At 31.9% G+C, this 21,813-nt stretch overlaps 2 protein-coding genes and 1 non-coding gene across 5 annotated transcripts; all 3 read left to right on the plus strand.

Annotated features, from left to right (window-relative positions):
- Positions 1-3,376: 3,376 nt before the first annotated feature.
- Trnal-caa (transfer RNA leucine (anticodon CAA)) lies at positions 3,377-3,492 on the plus strand. Its single transcript has 2 exons — positions 3,377-3,414; positions 3,448-3,492. It is a non-coding gene; the product is annotated as a tRNA-Leu (tRNA).
- Positions 3,493-3,590: 98 nt separating this feature from the next.
- On the plus strand, positions 3,591-7,397 carry LOC126741543 (serine/threonine-protein kinase mos). 3 transcript variants are annotated; one of them, XM_050448000.1, is made up of 5 exons: positions 3,591-3,777; positions 6,178-6,437; positions 6,493-6,896; positions 6,948-7,118; positions 7,171-7,397. In XM_050448000.1, exons 1-5 carry the CDS (start codon positions 3,653-3,655, stop codon positions 7,312-7,314), a joined length of 1,104 nt encoding a protein of 367 aa, XP_050303957.1. In that variant the 5' UTR covers positions 3,591-3,652; the 3' UTR covers positions 7,315-7,397. The 3 variants fall into 3 exon arrangements, with proteins under 3 accessions (XP_050303957.1, XP_050303959.1, XP_050303958.1); XM_050448002.1 differs by having other exon boundaries at positions 3,592-3,777; positions 6,948-7,100; positions 7,161-7,397; XM_050448001.1 differs by having other exon boundaries at positions 3,592-3,777; positions 6,948-7,100.
- A 2,598-nt stretch (positions 7,398-9,995) lies between these two features.
- Positions 9,996-21,325, plus strand: LOC126741542 (organic cation transporter-like protein). Its single transcript, XM_050447999.1, has 8 exons — positions 9,996-10,129; positions 11,445-11,644; positions 11,697-11,989; positions 12,038-12,259; positions 20,064-20,288; positions 20,340-20,443; positions 20,792-20,964; positions 21,015-21,325. The coding sequence occupies exons 1-8, from the start codon at positions 10,096-10,098 to the stop codon at positions 21,249-21,251; spliced, it is 1,488 nt and encodes a 495-aa protein (XP_050303956.1). The 5' UTR covers positions 9,996-10,095; the 3' UTR covers positions 21,252-21,325.
- Positions 21,326-21,813: the final 488 nt, after the last annotated feature.

Genomic DNA, 21,813 nt, shown 5'->3' on the forward strand with positions numbered 1-21,813 from the left:
GAATCCTGGACGATCGCTATGAAATGATGCTCTACGTCTCTAGTGAGTTTAACTACTTCAGAAAAGTGATATTTCATGAGGATTCATGGCGTGCCTGGACCGTGAAATGCGGTAGAAACCATAAAATTGCACTTTTTACACACTTTTTGAACTTCAGACCCATCTGAGACTCATGAATCCTTGGCGATCGCTATGAAATAATGCTTACGTCTCTAGTGGGTTTAACTACTTCAGAAAAGTGAAATTTCATGATGATCCAAGGCGTGCATGGACCATGAAATGCGGTAGAAACCAATGAAATGCACTTTTGACCCACTTTTTGAACTTTAGGCCCATCTGAGACTCATGAATCCTTAACGATCGCTATAAAAAAATGCTTTACATCTCTAGTGGGTTTAGCTACTTCAGAAAAGTGAAATTTCATGATGATCCAAGGCGTGCATGGACCATGAAGTGTGGTAGAAACCAATGAAATGCACTTTTGACCCACTTTTTGAACTTTAGGCCCATCTGAGACTCATGAATCCTTGACGATCGCTATGAAATAATGCTTACGTCTCTAGTGAGTTTAACTACTTCAGAAAAGTGAAATTTCATGATGATCCAAGGCGTGCATGGACCATGAAATGCGGTAGAAACCAATGAAATGCACTTTTGACCCACTTTTTGAACTTTAGGCCCATCTGAGACTCATGAATCCTTAACGATCGCTATAAAAAAATGCTTTACATCTCTAGTGGGTTTAGCTACTTCAGAAAAGTGAAATTTCATGATGATCCAAGGCGTGCCTGGACCATGAAATGCGGTAGAAATCATAAAAATGCATTTTTTACCCACTTTATGACTTTTAGGCCCATCTGAGACTCATGAATCCTTAACGATCGCTATGAAAAAATGCTTTACATCTCTAGTCGGTTTAGCTACTTCAGAAAAGTGAAATTTCATGATGATTCAAGGTCTGCCTGGACCATGAAGTGTGGTAGAAACCAATGAAATGCACTTTTGACCCACTTTTTGAACTTCAGACCCATCTGAGACTCATGAATCCTTGACGATCGCTATGAAATAATGCTTACGTCTCTAGTGAGTTTAACTACTTCAGAAAAGTGAAATTTCATGATGATCCAAGGCGTGCATGTACCATGAAATGCGGTAGAAACCAATGAAATGCACTTTTGACCCACTTTTTGAACTTTAGGCCCATCTGAGACTCATGAATCCTTAACGATCGCTATAAAAAAATGCTTTACATCTCTAGTGGGTTTAGCTACTTCAGAAAAGTGAAATTTCATGATGATCCAAGGCGTGCATGGACCATGAAATGCGGTAGAAACCAATGAAATGCACTTTTGACCCACTTTTTGAACTTTCGGCCCATCTGAGACTCATGAATCCTTAACGATCGCTATGAAAAAATGCTTTACATCTCTAGTGGGTTTAGCTACTTCAGAAAAGTGAAATTTCATGATGATCCAAGGCGTGCATGGACCATGAAATGCGGTAGAAACCAATGAAATGCACTTTTGACCCACTTTTTGAACTTTAGGCCCATCTGAGACTCATGAATCCTTAACGATCGCTATGAAAAAATGCTTTACATCTCTAGTGGGTTTAGCTACTTCAGAAAAGTGAAATTTCATGATGATCCAAGGCGTGCCTGGACCATGAAATGCGGTAGAAATCATAAAAATGCATTTTTTGCCCACTTATGACCTTTAGACCCATCTGAGACTCATGCATCCTTAACACTCACTACAAGATGATGCTTTACGTGTCTAGTGGTTTTAACTACTTCAGAAAAGTAAAATTTCATGATGATCCAAGGCGTGCATGGACCATGAAATGCGGTAGAAACCAATAAAATGCACTTTTGACCCACTTTTTGAACTTTAGGCCCATCTGAGACGCATGAATCCTTCACGATCGCTATGAAATAATGTTTACGTCTCTAGTGGGTTTAACTACTTGAGAAAAGTCAAATTTCATGATGATTCATAGCGTGCCTGGACCACGAAATGCGGTAGAAACCATAAAATTGAGCTTTTTACACACTTTTTGACCTTCAGACCCATCTGAGGCTCATGCATGTTTGACGATCACTATAAGATGATGCTTTACGTCTCAAGTGGGCTTAACTACTTCAGAAAAGTGAATTTTCATGATGATTCAAGCCGTGCTTAGACCATGAAATGCCATAGAAACCCCAAAAATGCATTTTTTACCCACTTTCTGATTTTCAGACCCATCTGAGACTCATGAATCCTTGACGATCACTATTAAATGATGCTTTACATCTCTAGAGAACTTAACTACTTCAAAAAAGAATAATTTCTTAATTTTTAAGAAAATACTTTAATTCTCTGGAAATTCCTCTAAACATGAAATTTCCACCAACCGCCTGGAGAAAATTTGGAAGTGTACCCACTGCATTTATCCTAGAAAACCGAGATTAATCAAACAATTTTTCTGAATGTTTTCTCTTAATTTCCTATTAAACCCTCAATTTTCAAAGAAAATTCCACAAATTTTCCTGGAAATCGAATGTCCAACTGCCTGGAAAAATTGTTTTTAACTCTTAGACCAATTTCCTCATCATAAAATGGCGGTAGGAAAATATCAAACATTTTCCTCTCTAACTGAACAAAGTTCGCATCTACTTCCGGCCTAACCGGAAATCACCTCAATTCCCTAATTTTCCGCTAGAGGTCTCTCATATGTACCTCAGATTAGGAAAGGCATCTATTTTTCCTCGTCTAAGATATTGACAACTTTCACCTTTCTGTCAAGTGTCAAGTTTGTTATTGTTCTACTATATGAAATGTCAAGATAGTTCAAGGCGTACCTGGACCATGAAATGCGGTAGAAATCGACAAAACCCAACACTTTCCGACCTTCAAACTTGACCTTGATGATCAATATGAATTGATGTTTAACTTAAGTAGGTTTATTTCCGTAAGAACAAACAGATTCGAGCCTTAAATGCGGTAGGAACTCAACCAAAATAAAAAAATTCAGTCAGCGTAACTGGTTGCGCCATCTCATATCGGTTTAATGTATTACATATATATATACATAATAAGGTCAATAATAGTACAGTTTTCTATTTTTCGGTAAGTCGATTAGCTCGAGGATTTCATGGCCAAATAGAGATGGCGCTTCAGAAGTAGGCTGCAGATCTATAAGCTTGTATGGGTTTATTGATTTGAAGCTGCTATATATTGTCAATATTAATAAATAAGCGTCATTGGTGGGTTAGGTTTTAATAGAAATTAATTCTGTTATAATTTAATAATAAAAAATTGAACAATCCATGTGATTTTATTAAGCAAATAACCTCACTTATGATATAAACCAGATTAGTGGAATCGGATTCCATGTCAGGATGGCCGAGCGGTCTAAGGCGCCAGACTCAAGGTTTCCTTGCCTACTCTGTAGGTGTATCGAGCGTTCTGGTCCTCTCTGAGGGCGTGGGTTCGAATCCCACTTCTGACATACTTTTTTTTAAAATTTTTTCTTCTATTAAAACTATTTTTAAATTCTATGCACTTAAACATATTAACACTTTTTTTTGTTAAATATTCGTATTATTGTCCGGTTTATAGTTGTGTTACTTTGTTGGTAAACGTTTTGAAGAGTGTGTGCGTGTGGAAAAATGGCCGCAATGAAGAATATCGCTTCAATATTGTCGCCGAAGTTTTTATCGCCATTATCGCCCTCACGGGGTGTACTCAATGTGACGAAAAGTGAGGGAAAAGTGACCTTAAGGCACCTAGAAAGGTATGTGTGACTTACTATATTATGAGTAAAATAAGAAGTGTTTTTAAGGTTTTCAAGGGTCTCTTTAGGTTCAAAATATTTTGAAACTGATAGTGTGTACTTCCGGTTTACAGGGGTATTTTCGTTATTTCAAATGGGACATGCTACATTTTTTTACATGGCTGAATTCTACGTGAAATTTTATGAATTTTGATGGGTCACATACCATACTTTGGTGGAATAGTTTTAGTGATATACGCACTTAAAAATTGTGTTTTTTTCACTTTAAAGGGCTATAGAGCCAATACTATTTAAGATAGAGAAAAACGGTTTTTACATTTCTGTTTTAACTTTTTAGGAGCTATTTAGTGAAATAGCGGCACTTCCGTATATACCGGAAGTAGATTTTATTTTCGTTATTTTAAAAGTAATCACTACATTTTATTTCATATTTAGATTCTACGTAAAATTTCATGAAATTTGATGGGTCACATGCCATACTTTGGTGCAATAGTTTTAGTGATATATGCACTTAAAATAGTGATTTTTTTACTTTAAACGACTATAGAGCCAAGACTATTGAAGATAGAGCAAAACGGTTTTTACATTTCTGTTTTAACTTTTAAAGAGCTATTTAGTGAAATAGCGGCACTTCCGTATATACCGGAAGTAGATTTTATTTTCGTTATTTTAATAGTAATCACTACATTTTATTTCATGTTTAGATTCTACGTAAAATTCCATGAAATTTGATGGGTCACATGCCATACTTTGGTGAAATAGTTTTAGTGATATATGCACTTAAAATAGTGATTTTTTTACTTTAAACGACTATAGAGCCAAGACTATTGAAGATAGAGCAAAACGGTTTTTACATTTCTGTTTTAACTTTTAAAGAGCTATTTAGTGAAATAGCGGCACTTCCGTATATACCGGAAGTAGATTTTATTTTCGTTATTTTAATAGTAATCACTACATTTTATTTCATGATTAGATTCCACGTAAAATTCCATGAAATTTGATGGGTCACATGCTATACTTTGGTGCAATAGTTTTGGTGATATACGCACTTAAAAATGGTGTTTTTTTTCACTTTAAACAACTATAGAGTCAAGACTATTGAAGATAGGGGGAAACGGTTTTCACTCTTTTATTTTAATTTTTTAAGGCCTATTTAATGGAATAGCGGCACTTCCGTATAAACCGGAAGTAGATTTTATTTTCGTTATTTTAATAGTAATCACTACATTTTATTGCATATTTAGATTCTACGTAAAATTCCATGAAATTTGATGGGTCACATGCCATACTTTGGTGCAATAGTTTTAGTGATATACGCACTTAAAAATTGTGTTTTTTTTCACTTTAAATGACTATAGAGCCAAGACTATTAAAGATAGAGGGAAACGGTTTTCACTTTTTAGTTTTAACTTTTTAAAACCTATTTAAATGCATAGTAACACTTACGTATACAACAGAAGTAGATTTTATTTTCGTTATTTTAATAGTAATCACTACATTTTATTGCATATTTAGATTCTACGTAAAATTTCATGAAATTTGATGGGTCACATGCCATACTTTGGTGCAATAGTTTTGGTGATATACGTAGTCAAAAATTGCCAAAAAACTGTTTCACTAAAATATTGATAAAATAAATTTTTTGAGGAATAATAAAATGCTGAAATATAATAGATGTTCCTCCAGGTTAACCGGTAGTGCCGTGCCATGTTAATAGATTAAATCATTATTTTCAACTTTGTATATCTCCTAAACCGTTTCAGAAAACTATAAAGTGTGACCCCTCAAATCTAATGGAATTTCACGTAGAATCTGAAAATGCTATAATAAATAGGGTGTTCTATTGAAAATAAAGAAGTTAGCAGCTACTTCCGGTATATCCGAAAGTACCAGTAACTTGAAAACATTATAAAATGAAAGAGCGTGTTTCAAAACTTATAACTTATATCTAATTCCTGGAAGAACTCTCTTCAAATGCCTGGAATAAAATTATGCAGAATATTCAAAGCAATTTTCTTATTTAGAGTATATTTTTATATAACGGATTGAAAAACAATTTTATATAATAAAAAATCAAATTTTGTGACTTTGACGTCATTCCAGTACTTCCTCTAAAGAAGAAAAATATGAAAAAATATTCTAAATTCCCGGAGAACTGTATAAAACATAACGTATAAAAATAAATAAAATCACCATTTTCACCGGATATATCTCCCAAACTCTTTCACCAAACTATATCGTGTGACCCTTCAAATTTAATGGAAATTCATAAAGAATCTGAAAATGCAATAATCAATAAGGTGTCCTATTGAAAATACCGAAGTTAGTAGCTATTTCCATTATATTGAAAACACTATAAAACGAAAGATAGACATCGGATTTAGAAATTCTCATTTTTAGACCCAACGTAGTAAAAAAACTAGATTTTTCACAAAAAATCGAAGATCTTTGGCCCACGTCGAACCTAAATGTTCCAAAAATTAAAGTTGAAAAATCAGAGGATCCGGTTATAACTTTAACCAATCCGAGTGCGTTCCTTTTGGATATAAATACCCCGAATAAGAAATATTTGGCTCAAAACGGATTGGACAAGTTCAAAAATCGCACCACGATATTAGGAAAAGGCACCTTTGGGACAGTTTTCAAAGGAAAACATAAAGGTAACATTTCCCTATAAGCCCTTAAAGAAAATTATACATTTTTTATTCATTTTAGACCAAACTGTTGCTGTGAAGCTCATCCCAAGGCATTCCAGCAAACAGGAACAAAACGCCCTCAATTTATATCACGAGAACATCGTACAAACATTAGAAATAATCGAAAATTCTGAATATCAGAATTACTGTTTGGTCATTATGGAATACCTACCGAAAACCAAAAGTTTACAAGACCTTCTCGCGAACTTAAAAGAGTCGAACAGCATTTTTGACCCGAAAATATTCAAAAAAACCACCCAAGACATCACCAAGGGGTTGAAGTTTCTACATGACCACGGGGTGATGCATCTGGACCTGAAACCAAAAAACATCTTAGTAGACCCCGTAGGTCATGCTTGTAAAATTTGTGATTTTGGAAACTCCGCTCGGGTCACCGATCGGATGCAAGAGTTCACTTATAAAGTAAGAAAAATCCACTTTTCACCCCTAAAATGTGACACAAAAACTTTTTAGGGCACAATCATTTATACTGCCCCGGAAATACTTCTGGGCCAACCCCCAACGGTGAAAAGTGATATTTACTCGCTGGGGTTGGTTTTTTGGCAAATCATCTTCTTGGATACACCCTTTAAGGAGTTTGAAAATGTCGAAAGTATTATTTATAATGTAAGTGGAGTAGAGCAAGTAATATCTGTTCTTCTTCCTCTTTCTTCATTTTTTCATTAGTCATTTTTAGGTTGGAAAATTTAATTTAAGACCCAAAATCGATAAAAATCAATGTGATACTGCAATGGAAACAATTCTTACTAAATGTTGGGATAGTTTGCCTGAGTCTAGACCTAATGCTCAAGAGGTCGTAGAGATGCTGTTAAAAGCTTAAGAAGTTTGTTATTGTTTTTATAGTTATATTTATGTTGTTTTATATAGGATAAGTTTAATAAAAATAAATAAATTTCATGAAAATCGAATTTTTGCCTCGGATGCTGACGGTTCAACCGTCAAGGACAAATGGCTGCATATCTTTGTTACTATTGATTTTGTAATGTTTTTGATAATGACTAAAATTGAAGAGAATGGAATTTCTTTTAAAAATAGTTTCCCACATATTCTAAAATAAAGTTTCATGAATTAAATCCCGACTCAAATCGTCAACCTGGACTAATTGCCTGATATCTCAGTTGCTTCTAACAAATAAATAATAATAATAATATCTTTATTTAGCAAGAAGCTACATTCAATAAAAATATAGGTGATATATAAATAAACTAAAAGTGTAACAATGTGATAAGTTTTATAGATATCAAAATTTATGAATATTGAATTTCCTTTAAAAAACTCTTATATAAGTTTTAACTACTATTAATAGTTTTGAAAATATCTTGAAATAAAGTGTGCATGAATTAAATCCTGAGTTAAACCGACAACCTGGACTAATTGCCTGATATCTCAGTTGCTTCTAACACTGTGATAATTTTTATAGATATCAAAATTGATGAATATTGAATTTCCTTTAAAAAACTCTTATAAAGCTTCTAACTACTACCAATAGTTTTAAAAATATCTTGAAACAAAGTTTTCATGAATTAAATCCTGACTTAAACCGACAACCTGGACTAATTGATTGATATCTCAGTTGCTTCTTACACTGTGATATTTTTTATAGATATCAACATTGATTAATATTAAATTTCCTTTAAAAAACTCTTATAAAGCTTCTAACTACTACCAATAGTTTTAAAAATATCTTGAAACAAAGTTTTCATGAATTAAATCCTGACTTAAACCGACAACCTGGATTAATTGCTTGATATCTCAGTTGCTTCTAACACTGTGATATTTTTTATAGATATCAAAATTGATTAATATTAAATTTCCTTTAAAAAACTCTTATAAAGCTTCTAACTACTACCAATAGTTTTAAAAATATCTTGAAACAAAGTTTTCATGAATTAAATCCTGACTTAAACCGTCAATATGGACTAATTGCCTGATATCTCAGTTGCTTCTCACACTGTGATATTTTTTATAGAAATCAAAATTAATGAATTTTAAATTTTCTGTAAAAAACTCTTATAAGGCTTTTCACTACTATTAATAGTTTTAAAAATATCTTGAAATAAAGTTTAGCATGAATTAAATCCTGACTTAAACCGTCAACCTGGACTAATTGCCTGATATCTCAGTTGCTTCTCACACTGTGATATTTTTAATAGATATCAAAATTGATGAATATTAAATTTCCTTTAAAAAACTCTTATAAAGCTTCTAACTACTACCAATAGTTTTAAAAATATCTTGAAACAAAGTTTTCATGAATTAAATCCTGACTTAAACCGACAACCTGGACTAATTGCTTGATATCTCAGTTGCTTCTAACACTGTGATATTTTTTATAGATATCAAAATTGATTAATATTAAATTTCCTTTAAAAAACTTTTATAACACTTTTAACTACGATTAATAGTTTTGAAAATATTCTGAAATAAAGTTTGCATGAATTAAATCCTGACTTAAACCGTCAACCTGGACTAATTGCCTGATATCTCAGTTGCTTCTCACACTGTGATATTTTTTATAGATATCAAAATTGATGATTATTAAATTTCCTTTAAAAAACTCTTATAAAGCTTTTCACTACTAATAATAGTTTTAAAAATATCTTGAAATAAAATTTAGCATGAATTAAATCCTGACTTAAACCGTCAACCTAGACTAATTGCCTGATATCTCAGTTGCTTCTCACACTGTGATATTTTTTATAGATATCAAAATTGATGATTATTAAATTTCCTTTAAAAAACTCTAATAAGACTTTTAACTACGATTAATAGTTTTGAAAATATTCGGAAATAAAGTTTGCATGAATTAAATCCTGACTTAAACCGTCAACCTGGACTAATTGCCTGATATCTCAGTTGCTTCTTACACTGTGATATTTTTTATAGATATCAAAATTGATGATTATTAAATTTCCTTTAAAAAACTCTTATAAAGCTTTTCACTACTAATAATAGTTTTAAAAATATCTTGAAATAAAATTTAGCATGAATTAAATCCTGACTTAAATCGTCAACCTGGACTAATTGCTTGATATCTTAGTTGCTTTTAATTCTATGATATTTTTGCTAGATATCAAAATTAAAGGGTATTAAATTTCCAAAATATTGTCATTTATTGACATGCATTAAGACCCGATTCAAACTTTCAAATATCCATCAATTCAAAAATCCAATAACTCATGGGGTCAGAGGACTATGAGTTCATTAAGACACGAATAATCACGTGCCTTTTAAAAAATAAATTAATCTTTAACCACCCCAATAGCCACTTCGTGGGGTATCAATTGATTTCCAAAGAATAATAACGAGGGTGTATATGCGAGGGATGTTTCTAGCCAATTAGGCATTGATTCGGACATAATTGACGCACACTTTGATCCTTATTCGAAAGGGCAGATGTGAGTAGAAAAGCCCTTAGTATGTTTTTCTTTATTGTCATATGTTTCCATTTTAATTAGGCTTACCTATGGCGCGATGCATACTTTCACTTCCTATCCACCTGTATTGACCATTTTCACTGTCGTCTTATAAGTAGAAAGTGCAATTTGTGCGTGCATTTGTAGGACTTGACTTGTACGGATTTCGGGTGAATTGTGAGGTTATGACTATGCAGGTTGATGAGGTTTTGAGTGAGGGTAAGTGTGCCCTAATAGAAAACAACGTTTAACTCTGGTAGATGGGGAAAAACTTTTAAAGGAAGTGTTTTTATGATAGTAGGACCCAAATGTTTCATAAGAGTTTTTTAAAGGAAATTAAATATTCTTCAATTTTGGTATCTATAAAATATATCATAGGATTAAAAGCAACTCAGATACTAATCAATTAGTCCAGGTTGCTGGTTTGAGTCAGGATTTATTTCAGGTAAACTTTAGTTCAAGATATTTTGGAAACTATTGATGGCACCCAAAAGTTTCATTAGAGTTTTTTAAAGGAAATTTAATATTATTCAATTTTGATATCTATAAAAAATATCATAGGATTAAAAGCAACTGAGATATTAATCAATTAGTGCAGGTTGCCGGTTTGAGTCAGGATTTATTTCAGGCAAACTTTAGTTCAAGATATTTTGGAAACTATTGATGGCACCCAAAAGTTTTATTAGATTGTTTTAAAGGAAATTAATATTATTCAATTTTTATATTTATAAAAAATATTATAGGATTAAAGGCAACTAAAGTATGAAGCAATTAGTCCAGATTGACAGTTTGAGTCAGTATTTAACTTATGCAAACTTCATTTTAGGATATTTTAAAAACTGTTAATGGTGCCGAAAAGTTTTATAAGAGTTTTTTAAAGGAAATTTAATATTCTTCAATTTTGGTATCTATAGAAAATATCATAGGAATTAAAGCAACTGAGATATCAATCAATTAGTCCAGGGTGCCGGTTTGAGTCAGGATTTATTTCATGCTAACTTTAGTTCAAGATATTTCGGAAACTCTTAATGGTACCCAAAAGTTTTATAAAAGCTTTTTAAAGGAAATTTAATATTATTCAATTTTGATATCTATAAAAAATCTCATAGGGTTAGAAGCAACTGAGATATCAAACAATTAGTCCAGATTGATAGTTAGAATCAGAATTTAATTTATGCAAACATCATTTCAGGATATACTGGAAACTATTAATGACACCTAAAAGTTTCATAAAAGTTTTTTAAAGGAAATCTCATTCTCTTCAACTTTGGTCATTATTCATTTCAAATTTTGTTTTTCAACCAGTGGAAAACGATGATTGCTTCATTTTTAAAACGCTGTAGAGCCAAGACTATTTAAGAAAGAGAAAAACAGTTTTCAATTTTCCATTTTTATTTTTTGAAGCAGGACTTCCTTAAATACCAGAAGTTAATATTGTTTTCAATAGGACAAAACACGTATAAATTATGGCATTTTTAGAGTCTGATCTACGAATTTAAATGCAAAGAAGCCTGGAAACTTTTTTTTCTTTTAGAAACAAACTCCTTAAAAGATCAACGTCAGGACGTAATCAAATCAACCGTGGGAGATTTCGGAAGATGGCAATTGAAAATTTCAGTTCTGATGGCATTGGTAAAGTTCCCTATAGCGTGGTTTCAGATGAGCATCGTGTTTTTGGCACCACCGATCACTTTTTGGTGTAAAAAGTCGACGAATTGGTCGGACGACAGTCAAGTAAACCGACTTGATCGTCATAAATTAGTTTTATTATTTCGGAAATTTTTAGCTTGGCTCTTGCCTCGTAAATAATTCAAAATGTGACCAATTTACTTATGACAACTCCTCCATGTTCACCACGACGATCATTACTGAATGGGACTTGGTGTGTGATAAGGAGAAACTGGTTGATGTCTCACAAGTTTCGTTGATGTTTGGTGTTCTTCTGGGCAACATAATATTTGGGATATTGGCTGACAAAAAAGGGAGAAAAACCATTCTGATCCTATGCCTCCTTATGCAGTCAATGTTTGGCGTTTTGGCAGCTTTTAGTCCGTTTTTTTGGCTGTTTTGCGCTTTAAGGTAAATAATAGTCATCCTTTGCCATAATATGTAAATTGATTTTTTAAGGTTCATGCTTGCTTTGGCCAACGGAGGTACCATGGTGACCTCATTTGTTATTTGTATGGAAGTTGTTGGTGGTAAATGGAGAACGATCGTGCCCATTTTGTATCAAATTCCATTTGGGTTTGGATACTCATTGCTATCTTTTTTTGCTTATTTTATACGTGAGTGGAGGTGCTTACACTTGACTTTAAGTGTGCTGTCTATGACTTATTTAGCTCTTTATTGGTAAGTATGTATATAACTCAGAAACTGTGAAACGTACACGAAGAGTTTGGACATAGATTCTTTATAAAAATTGATTTAATACGTGTTGTAGAATTTTTTGAAAAATATCCAAGATTTTGAAGAAAAAATTCTTTTTTAAGGATGAAATTTTTTTTAATACAAAGTTATTGAACTGTCTATAATCAATAAAAAATGAAAGGTACACGTCTGAAAATTTATACATTATAATCTTTCACAAAATATATTGGAAACTTATTCCAGGATTTTTTTTAAATTTTTCAAAATTTTGAAATATATGATGATTTTTTTATATTAAAAATTCAGCAAATTTTTCATAACTCAAATACCATAAAACGTACAAATATGTAAATTTGTACGTAAATTCTTTGATAAAATTGATTGGACACCTATTTTAGGATTTTTTGAAAAAAGCAATTCTTTTTTGGGGATTTTTTTTTTTAATTAAAAATTGTTGCTATGTTCATAATATAAAAACCATGAAAGGTACACGTCTGGAAATTTGTATATAAATTATTTATCAAAATTGACCTATTAGAATTTTTGGAAAAAACTTTTTTTTTGAGGACGTTTTCTTTTAATAAAAATTTAACAAATTGTCCATAACTCAAAAGCCATAAAATTTTTGATTTTTGTCGAAAAATGTAAAATTTAAAAAAATAATGTATTGTGACAAATTTTTTTTCTTTTAAAAAATGGATTAATTATCCATAACTTAAAAACCAATAAACTTACATGTCTGAAAATGTAAACATTGATTTTCTATTAAAATTAGTTGGATACATATTTGAGAATTTTTTAAAAAATATCTGAAATTTCGGGAATTTTTTTTTAAGGAACACATTTTTTTTATTAAAATGTCAACAAACTATTCAAAACTCAAAAAGCATGAAATGTAGTGTACACATATGAAAATTTGTATATAAATTCTTTATCAAAATAGATTATACACCTATTTTTGGATTTTTCAAAAAAAAAATGAAAATTTTGGAAATTTTTTTTTTGAGGACCAATTTTTTTTTTATTGAAAAGTCAACAAACTGTCCATAACTCAAAAACCAGAAAAGGCATTTGTATAAATTCTTTTATTAAATTGATTGGATACCTATTCTACGATTTTTCAAACAAACTCCGAAATTATCTAAAAAACTTTTTTTTTAGTAAAATTTCTTTATTACTAAGTCTGTGTCAAAATTAATTAACTGTCAATAACTTAAAAACCATGAGACGCACATGTCTGAAAATTTTTACGTAAGTTCTTCGATAAAATTGATTAGGCACCTATTTTAGGATTCTTTGAAAAAAAATCAAAATTTTGAAAAAAAAATTTTTTGAGGAAAAAGTTTTTTTGCCTAAAAGTCAACAGTCAACCATAAAACAAAAGCCATAAAAGGTAGATGTTTAAATATTTTTTATATAAATTCTTTAAGAAAATTGATTGGAGAAAATTGAGTCTAGGAATTTTCAATTTGAGTAAAATTTCTTTATTACTAAAAAAATAATTAACTGTCAATAACTTACTATGAAAACTATGAGACGCACATGTCATCTAAAAATGTTTACCTAAGTTCTTCGGAAAAATTTATTAAACGCCTATTTTAGGATTTTTTGAAAAAAACTCAAAAATTTGAAAACAAATTGTTTCAAGGAAGATTTTTTTTAATTAAAAACTCAGCAAATTGTCTATAACTCAAAAACCATAAAATTTACACATATGAAAATGTGTACATAAATTCGTAATCAAAGTTTATTGGATACCTATTCCAATATTTTTCAAAAGAAAAAAAAAATTAAATTATTTAGGACAACTTTTTTCTTTTAAAAATTTGGTAAACTGTCCATAACCTAAAAACCAATAAACTTACCCGTCTAAAAATTTAAATACAGATTTTCTATTAAAATTGAGTGGATACGAAGTTTTGAAAAAGAATTTTTTTTTTACTTAAAAGTAAACACATTATTTGTGACTAAAAAAGTATGAAATGTACATACAGGGTGTTTCAGAACTATGGGATCAAACTTTAGTTCAGTGCAACAGTAGAATCCATTTGAGTATATGAACCCATGTCCGGAAATGCGCCACTACCCCACTACGGCCCTAAGACGCGTTTAAATTTAGAAAAAATATTAATTACCTAAATAGGATCTGATGTATTTATTTTTACCTTTTCTATATGATACCATCACAACAATTGTTCAAAATGTCTTCCTCCAACCTCAATACACCTATTTAAACGCCGCACATGATTTCGGCGGACTACACTAAAAATTTGATCCTCGTTTTGAATGATTTCAAATGCTGCTGTTATTCGTCCAATTAAGTCTAGCTCTGATTCTACTGGAGTTTCGTAGACTAAAGACTTTACATGTCCCCACAAGAAAAAATCGAGCGACGTTAAATCGGGTGACCTAGGAGGCCAAGAAAATGCTCCACCTCTGGCAATCCAACGGTGCCCAAACCCTATACTCGCGTACTTGTACAGCAAAGTGAGCCGGCGCTCCATCATGCTGAAGCCACATTTGCTGTCTAACGTATAGTGGAACATTTTCAAGGAGTTCTGGGAGAACTTTCTCCAAGAAACGCAGTTAAATAGGTCCTGTTAACCGTTCCGGTAGAAGATATGGTCCAATTAAATAATCATCAACAATGCCTGCCCATACGTTGACAGACCAACGATTCTGATGTTTTCTTGGAAAAATTGCATAAGGATTTTCTTCGTCCCAAACATGGCTATTCCTACTATTAAAAATACCGTCTTTTGTGAAAGAGGCTTCATCGGTCCACAAAACATATCGTAAAAAATTTGTTTGTGCAATGATGTGATCCAGAAGCCATCGACAAAATTGAACTCTAGGATGATAATCGGCTGCAGTCATACCTTGAACTTTCTGGAAGTGGTAAGGATGGAGTTGTTGCTCGTGTAGTACCCGCCAGACAAAAGCGTTACTCGTTTTCTAATTGTTAGCGACGTCACGTGTGCTATTTGATGGTTCATCGGCAACTCTTCTTCAAATTCAACCGTTCTTACGGTTCGAGCAACACCAGTATTATGCATCTTGGTCTTAAACATGCCTGTCTCAGCGAGCCGCCGATGAACCGCAATAAACTTTTTGTATCCAGTGCTGTCGTTCGGGATAACGTTTATGATATAACCGCGATGTTGCTCGTGCATTGCAGTTTGTTGCTCCGTATGCCAAATGAAGACCACAGGGAAAAAATGTGCAAAGTCACTATTAATTGAATTTGAGAAAATAAAATTTTAAATTTGAAAACGCTATAAATTTTTTAATAATTTTTTTAAAATTTTGATTTTGGAAACAATTATTATACCGTATACTAGCTTTTTAAATTATGTAATGAAATTAAAAAATATCAATTAGTTTTTTAAATTTTATTACAAAACCAACCAAAGTACAAAAAAAACAGGAAAAAAACGTGCAAAGTCACTTTGTTTTAAATGTTACCGTATTTACTATATTGGTGTTTAGCGCTTATTTTTTGTTGTTTTAACGGGCTTTTCTCTTGTGTTAATTTTAGGGATTTTCTTTGCGGGTAGTACAGGTTTCTTTGCGGGTAGTACAAGATTGTCGTAAAAGAAAAACGTGCTCTCGTCACAAAATTTTTCCAGTTGCTGTAGATCTTTGTATTTTTCTCTTGAAATAGGAATTTTACCTAAAAAAATATTTTATTAACAAAAACACTATTATTTAAAGGAATTACAAAACAAACTTACCATTATAAGCTCGTGGTGGATAGTAAAACTCCTTTTCAGATAAAGGTGGGCCTCGTATGAGTTTGGAGACTGGTTTAGTTACGATGGAAGTAGTCCAAGATCCATTATAGGTTTCACGATGAAGAATCATTCTTGGATGATTCACAGTGACTTCCAACTCTCTTATTGGTCGACTCAGAAACGGACACTTCTTTACATACAAAGGAGACAAAAATGCCTTCCAGTCTCTTATAAGGCTGTCGTTAACATCTTCTATTTTATAAGGTGTTGGTTTAACTCTAGCTTCCTTGAAAACCCGAACCCAGTCTGAAGGTAGTTCGGTCTTGGATTTGCAGTTAATTATACCCATATTTTTGTCACACTCCATAAATGAGTGGCCCCTAATCGGAAATACAACTTTGATAGTTTGAAACCTCTTTTTTTGGTGGACCAGGTAGTGCAAATAGCGAAACACTGGAAAGTTCTTATTTTGTCCTCCACAAGAGTCGCAAAAAATTATTAAAATCTTAACGCTACTAGGAAGATGATGAGTAACATAATCTTCTAAAAAAGAACATACCTCATTAGAACCCTTCTTAGCTACTTCTTCTGAATAGGTATAAAATACTGAATCAGCATCCGAAAGTCTATGGATGTTAAAAGAATAAAAAGATAATTGACGCTTATAATAGACGTCATTAGTCGTTATGTTCGGGACTGGTAAGTTTTTTTGGTAGTCCATGGCCACCGCTTCTATCTCTATTGATTTCCTACTTTGAAGTCGAGCTTGTCTCTTCCTAGCATAAAAGGCTTCTGTTTTTTTCTTATGAAGTTCTTTCTCTAATGTAAGCTTTCTTATTTTGCGATTTAGGAACTCTTTTATTTCCAAAGTGATGTTTTGGGTAAGCCTTAAATTTAGCGACTTTAATCTAGCATTGAATTCATCGCACTTGGAACAGGTGTCAGAGCGGGGATATCCAAAACTGATATTAAAATCAGTCGAAAAAATAGTTCTGTAAGTTTCGTAAGACACAGATTTATCTGGATGTTTTAATTTATACATTGAGTGCATTTTGCGAATGTTCAAATCTTCAGGTAAGTAAATTTTCTTTGACTTTTTATTGCTATAATGACTAGACCTACCCTTAAACGAACGAATATGAGAAATAACACAGTTTTTTATATCTTCTTTAAGTGCACGATGTTTATAGGATTGTTTCCCCCTGTTGTCCTTAGGAGCAACTCCTTTGACTAGAAGTGAAGTGTGAATAGTCTGAACTCTTCTTAGTGTAATTCCAAGTGAACAAAATGCTTTAAGGCATACTGGAATGTCGACTGTTCCTTCATTACGTAGCACTCTTACCTTATAAAAGTAACTAGCCTGCCGGAAGTGACTTTCTTCTTCTGGGCGGCGATTTCTTCGTTGGAAAACAGGACTTAGAAGAATAAGGCCACACAGATAGGCACTTTGTTTGTCCCAAGAACCTATTAAGATGTTTAATAATTTTAGCCCGTTCATTAGGTAAAACTTTTTCAAAGCACTGAAATCGCTTACAATGACAGTCTGGCCCTACTTCATGACTCTGTAAGCGTATTTTTTTTGAAACATTAGACATACGACCAGTTATTTTACGTTTTTTAGATAGTCCACATATTTTTTTATCTAATTCGTCACCACTAGTGTCACTCGCCATGTTCACTCAGTTAAAATAATCGGCAGACTGACCTACGAGCTTAAAAAAACAATATAATTTTCTCAACCCAACACGTTTTTTTCTGACTTAACACGTTTTTATCTAGTATCGCGATGACATTGCACGTTCTTTCCCTGCATAGTTATTTAAAAACTGCAAATATCCAGTGACACAGTGCGTTTCTTGCTGGTATTAATTGGTTATATGAAAATATTCTTTGAAAGGAAACACATAAACGTATTATCTTAATTTTTATAAAATACTGACTTTGCACGTTTTTTCCCTGTACTCTTCAAATGCATATCCGCCAATTCTTGATTGGTAAAGTTTTCCATTAGCCATAAATGTTTAAAAATTGTAAGCTATAAAATTTTTAAACATGACATGGATATGCGTCGATTTTAAACAATAATTGTTGTTATAGTATCATGTACAAAAGGTAAAAATAAATGCAGCAGATCCTATTTAGGTAATTCATGTTTTTTATAAATCTTAACGCGTCTTAGGGCCGTAGTGGCGTAGTGACGCATTTCCGGACATGGGTTCCTATACTCAAATGGATCCTTCTGTTGCACTGAACAACCCCCAGAAGTTTGATCCCATAGTTCTGAAACACCCTGTATATAAAAATTTGTACATAAATTCCTTGTCAAAATTAATTAAATACCTGTTCCAAGATTTTCTCAAAAAAAAATTAAAAATTTTGAAAAAAAAATATTTTTGCTATAAGGAATTTTTTTTTAGAACTGTCTATAATTTCAGAACCAATAAACGTACACGTTTGCAAACTTTAAAGTGGGCTCTTTATTAAAATTTATTAGGATTTTTCGAAAAATATCCGAAATTTTGTAAATTTTTTAAAAAGTCAACAAACTAACTCAAAAAGCGTGAAACATACAGGTCTAGAAATTTACATATATTCTTTGATTTAATTAATTATTATTATTTCATTGGACATCCCAAGCAACACATCATATATGATTATCTTTAAATATATATTTATTCAACGCTTTTTTAGTAATTTTTGGTTCTGGTATATTTCGTCTGGTATATATCGATCGTATATGGTCAAGGTATAATTATTAAACTGTAGAATATACGTATATTATATACGATTCTGTTTACAAAAGGTAGAAAATTACGGCATATAAAAAATGTAAACGGGATTTACATATATAATTTTTAAAGCCGATTACTACACCTGAAATATTTGATAAAATTCGTCTGAAAAATCACTATTTTTCGTCCATATTATCCAATCTAATAACGCTGTTTTTATACTAAATATTTATGTATAAAATTATAATAAATTTAAATAAATTATATAATGAATATTAAATTAAATATTCATTATATATTTTCTGCAAAAACTTTGTTTTTCATCAACACAACCCTTAGCCCCCCACCCACCCCAACATTTGCCCAGTAAGAAATTCTTTTGAAAAATCCCCGTTTTTCGTCCATTATATCCAATCTAATAGCACTGTTTTTGTATTAAATATTTATTAATAAACATTAATAATATTAATATCCAAGTATATTAATAAATATTTAATACAAATAATATTTAATAAACTGTATTATTAGATTAAATTTTAATGATGAAACCAGTTGTTATTCATGTGTATTATTTTGGAAAAAAAAAAATTTTTCAAAACAATTCCTTACTGGTAAGTTGTGTGGGGTGGGTAAGGGTAGGGTTAATAAAAAACGTGTTTTTTTTGTAGAAATAATTTTCATGAGAAAAAATGTTTTTTTTTTTTAAGAAAATTATAGGTGTTAAAAAAATCTATAATTTTCTCTTTTCACGTTTTCGAGTGTTTACGATAAATCTTATTGCTAAACGTTAATCTCCTGATGTCCTCCGAAAAAAATATCTACATCGGTAGTAAAGTTATAAAAACAATCTCATTCCAATAAAAACATTTTTTAATCGTCTTTAAATAGTATACATTATAGCATACATAAACGTTTAACTTTTATGAAATAATAATTGCATAATATTAACATATAATTAACCTTCTTATTAAACGCGAATAAAACATAAACATAATATTAAATTCCTCAACGTATATCACGCGGACATTTTATCAGATATTTATCGTCGAAGTTCAATGTACACTTGATCTAAACTAAATATAAACGTTTATTTAACTATCGTGAGTTGCTTGGGATCTAATTCATGCATTAAAAAAAAAAGCCGGAAATTTTGAAAAAAAATTAACATATTTTCAACTCAAAAACCATAAAACTGACATGCCTGAAATTTTTTACATAAATTCTTTATTAAAATTGATTAGACACCTTTTCCAGGGTTTTTCCAAAAAAGTTTAAATATATACCCATAAATTCCCATTCAAAGTAAAACCCTTTTATTAGGTTCATTCCAGAGTCCCCACGTTGGCTCCTGGCTGTGGGGAAGCACCAGGAAGCTCTAATAATCCTAGAAAATGCCACCAGAGACACCAAAACTGAATGCGATATTAACTTAATCATGACCAATTTATCAAACACTGCATCCACAAGTAGTGGGAAGAGGAGTCTGAAAATGTTGTTTTCACGTGAGGAGTTGAGGAGCCGAAGTCTCTTATTATCTGCCACCTGGTTAGAAATGTTATAATTGTTATACATTTTAATAATTTTTCCTTTTTATAGGTTCATTGCTGGAGTCACTTTTTACGCGTTTATCCAGCACGTCGGCCATATTGGTCATAATTTGTTCCTTACGGTAGCAGTTGGAGGATTCGTTTCTTTACCAGGTGAAAGCTGGAATTTTCAGGTTTTATGAAGAACTTATCAACACAAATCAATGGAATTTTGTGCCAATTTATTTGACGAATAGTTAAATGAACAGTCCAATGAAATCAGGGCACTTAAAGGCATTTTTTATTCGCTGGAAGAAGTTACATAGAAGCAAGATTCCAGACAGTTGATTTCGTTCGAAAAAAATATTGCAAAATGTCTGGGATTTTTATTTATTTACTTTTTCCCAATTTTCTAGAAAAAAAAATCCCAGGCTCTTTTAATTTATTCCCAAACAGTTAAAAACACTTTTTCTAGACACTTCAATGTACTTTTTACTACCTGGAACAATTTCCGTCTTTCAGGAACCCTCCTGTGCGTCCTAATAATAAACAAATTCAGCAGAAGACAAACCATTTGCTCTTCCTGCTTAGTGACAGCATTATCCTCCCTACTGATTCTGGGCTTCCCGAAGGGGGAATACCACCTGGATTGGCCCAGATTGCTGCTCTCCGGAGCAGGAATCATTGGACTTTCAGTAAGTTTTCTCATAACATGTACTCTTAAGAAATGTCCTTTTTCGTTTAGATTTCCATACCTGCCATGTATCTCTTCACCGGTGAGTTGTACCCCACGATATTCCGGAACTCCGGGGTGGGATTGGCGATGATGTTCAGTAGATTGGGTTCTATGGTGGCGCCCCTGTTGATCTCTTTGCAAACCGCTTACGAGATCCTGCCCTTGACGGTTATTGGAGTTTTGGCGTTTCTTCAGGCCGTTTTGGTGCTGGTTTTACCAGAAATGCATGGGACAGAGGACTTTTGAGGATCGAACTCATTTGATATTTTTATTGTATTTTTCTAATATATTATTTGAATTAAAACACTGAATGAGTAGTATGATAAAACTGTCTGGAATATAAGGAGAGCTTACATCTGAAAGCTTTGCAAGAACGTTCAGCGTCTTTGTAGACATAGAACATATTTTTATATAGAAATTAAAATCCTCTAGTCAAAATTTTACTTTCATATAAGGTGTAATATCTTCTTTTTTGATTAACAGATTTGCTTGATTTTGGTCTTGATAGTTTTAGAAGAACTTTCTGCAGCTTTTAAGATATAAATGATTCTTTGACTGACTTTATGTTCAAGTTTATATAAATCATTTAATTGAGCCTCCTTTTTGCATAAAGTACAATATCTTCACCTCTAATTATTAGATTTACTTAATTTTGGCCTTGAAATCTTAAGAGGAACGTTCTGTACCTTTGAAGATATAAATTATTCAAATTGGTTGCATAGAAGTGCTATTACATACAAATTTGTTAAAATCCTTTAGTTAGAACCTAGTCAGCTCCAGTCAGAGATTGGCGCATTAGAAAATAGGA

The sequence above is a fragment of the Anthonomus grandis genome, chromosome 10 (assembly GCF_022605725.1).
Source record: "Anthonomus grandis grandis chromosome 10, icAntGran1.3, whole genome shotgun sequence".
In the NCBI taxonomy this organism is placed as follows: Eukaryota; Metazoa; Arthropoda; class Insecta; order Coleoptera; family Curculionidae; genus Anthonomus; species Anthonomus grandis.